The 2,500-nt window shown below is 43.8% G+C and overlaps 1 protein-coding gene across 1 annotated transcript in view; it reads left to right on the top strand.

The window, feature by feature from the left end:
• Positions 1–646, top strand: part of LOC138053642 (uncharacterized) — an 11,162-nt gene extending 10,516 nt beyond the window's left edge. Inside the window, exon 3 of the mRNA XM_068900238.1 lies at positions 74–646. Coding sequence (XP_068756339.1) covers positions 74–411 — 338 coding nt within the window. The 3' untranslated portion in view covers positions 412–646. The remainder of the gene's footprint in view (positions 1–73) is intronic.
• Positions 647–2,500: the final 1,854 nt, after the last annotated feature.

Below are 2,500 nucleotides of genomic sequence, written 5' to 3'. Positions count from 1 at the left end.
GAATGCTGCTGAACAGAGTGGAGTGGAAAAAATGCTTCATGATCCAATACTAATAACTCGTTTTCCATCGCAGGTCTTGGTACACTTGCTAAGAAGGTGGTAGAACAGCCAGTTAAGACGGCAAAAGCAGCATGGGAGATGGGTAAAAGCTATGTGAAAATGCGGAACGCGAATGTGAAGGGAGGAAACCTGAAGGCACACGAGGAGGCCAACCGAAAAGCTACTGAAGTATCTGACGCGGAAACTGCGGCAGCTTTGAGCGCCGCCAGGGAGCAGTACAAGAGACACCGTGTGAAGGAGAATCCTGACGGTAGTCTACACATAGGGGACACCAGGAGCCAACAGGAAGTTGATGACACGATGGCGGCAAATAAAAGGGGACGGGAGAGTGCCAAACCGAACAACGGTTGAAACGTAGCCTGGGAGATTTTAACGGACCGAATGAAAAAAATTGAAAAGAAAACTCCTAGCAAAATGAGATCGCAATTTGTTGATTTTTAATCGATTTCTTAAGCATTGTAGCACTAGTTTCCGCTTTTAGAGTACCATTTGTAGACCCCAGTTACTATATAAACACCAAGTTGGGTAATACTGACAAAATTAAGAGATCATCTCCCGTGATAAATTTAATAGGGTTTGAGAGTGTAAGCGCTGAGAAGAAAATTTACTTCAAGAAGAATTAAAAGCAGCATATAAAATCTATTACTGGAGTAGTGTTTTAGCAACGAAAGGGTCAAAGCTGTATTACCCCTACAGTAAATACAACTGTAGACGTAAATACTTTGTCATTTGCCGTGCGTGGGTCTCCCTTTCCAGTGCGCCCCCACTAGTGACGTCACCATTCCTAACGAACAGAGGCATAAGGACCTTATCAACCAGTCTATGCAGGAGGACGAAATCTTTCAAACTGTCTAAATGAGAGCTACCCTGTCAATTGGTAACAAGTCACTGCTCCTCTTGGTACAAATCTTTCCCTCTACCCCTGGAGGATGAAGCTTTTTCCAAGGAGCAAGTCCGGGCAGGGGTGGAGAGAGCGGTGATTTGTCACCAATTTATTGCGCGGCTAGCGGATTGAAATGAAAGAAAAACCTTTGCCCTTGAATTCTACGGTGGATTTGTGACCGTGGAAACATTTTAAAGATTAGTATTTTACTCAATTTGGTGGGGTCCTAAGAATTCCGCGTTCAGCCTTGGTATTAGTGACCTTAAGATCTACGACGGCGACGTCGACGAAAACGTCACCTCAAAATATAATTTTGCTACCCTATAAGTCTTTCGCGATTATTCCATCTCGTTCACATCGTACAATGTGGGCGAAGTATCCTAAAAATAAATTGGTACAAGCGGTTTCACAGTGAAAATAGGGAATGAAAGATTCTCTGTTACATGCTCACGTTGTCGTCATAACTTAAAATTTGGGGATTTCAAGTCGTCGTCATTCAGAGAACCGCAAAAATATGAGCTAAAATCCGTGCCGCACGTACAGCACGATTATTCATGCTCTTTTAACCAATGGTATCACTCTTTTGTGGCGTTGTCGTCGACGTCGTCGTCGTAGATCTTAAGCTCTCTAATTTTATATAACCGTTGACAACCGAGGAACTGATAATGGCTCAATTCGCGTCGAATCTGGAAAAAAACCCACACAGGAAGGAAGCGACCCACAATGGCAATAAGGTAGGCCTTTTGATTGAGAATGTTTCGAAAAATTATCTTCTCAGGTCTTTTATCGGGGTTCCCATACAATTCTTATATTTTCGTTGGCTTTCCCTTACACTGAGCTTGGGGCGCCTGTGCTTACACGACTGTTGGCCTGGTGACCTTTCACTTTCCTTTAGGGGTAGGGATCCAAGATCAAGCTTCGCCTATCTGGATGTTTCTGACATCCCCACGGACTTTTCACGTCTAAACCTTTGTCTCGAATAGCCAATCGCGTTGTTCAATTACGTAATCATGCTTGAAAAGAACCGAATTTAAGAGGGGTGGCACTTAACTACAGAAATTCAATGGTTGCGAAGGAAGCTTCTTAGCCAAAGAGCCCTACAAAAAGTTTGCATGGATGGTTCTATGAAGCAACTTTTTCAATGGAAATCTAACATCACTTCAATCAGATGGCTCATGAGCAACTAGTTCCAGTCCTCTGTCGTGAGTTTTGAGAAATGATTTCTTTTAAAATTCATGTATTCACACGTGTTTTACAGTTGTTCGCGACTTCCGCTCACGAAAAAAGAAATCGTTCGAAACCTGACACTTCCGGTTCAATTTCCCTACCCCACGCAGACAAAGGTCAAATTCCTCCCTCCCTGGGCACCGAAGATAGTCAAAGTCCCGGGGTTTGCCCGAAGGGGGGGTGGGGAGGGGGGAAGGTTGAATTCAAGTTTCGATTTGATCGGTGCATTATTATTAAGTATGGCTCTCTGAACACTGTTTTGGCATCGTTTTGCCAGGAAAACGATTTCAAGCCAACCAAGTGGCGTGGAAACTTGATTTGGCTAGACGT

This window comes from Montipora capricornis, chromosome 1 (assembly GCF_036669925.1).
Source record: "Montipora capricornis isolate CH-2021 chromosome 1, ASM3666992v2, whole genome shotgun sequence".
Classification (NCBI taxonomy): domain Eukaryota; kingdom Metazoa; phylum Cnidaria; class Anthozoa; order Scleractinia; family Acroporidae; genus Montipora; species Montipora capricornis.
This window is presented reverse-complemented; position numbering and strand designations above follow the sequence as displayed.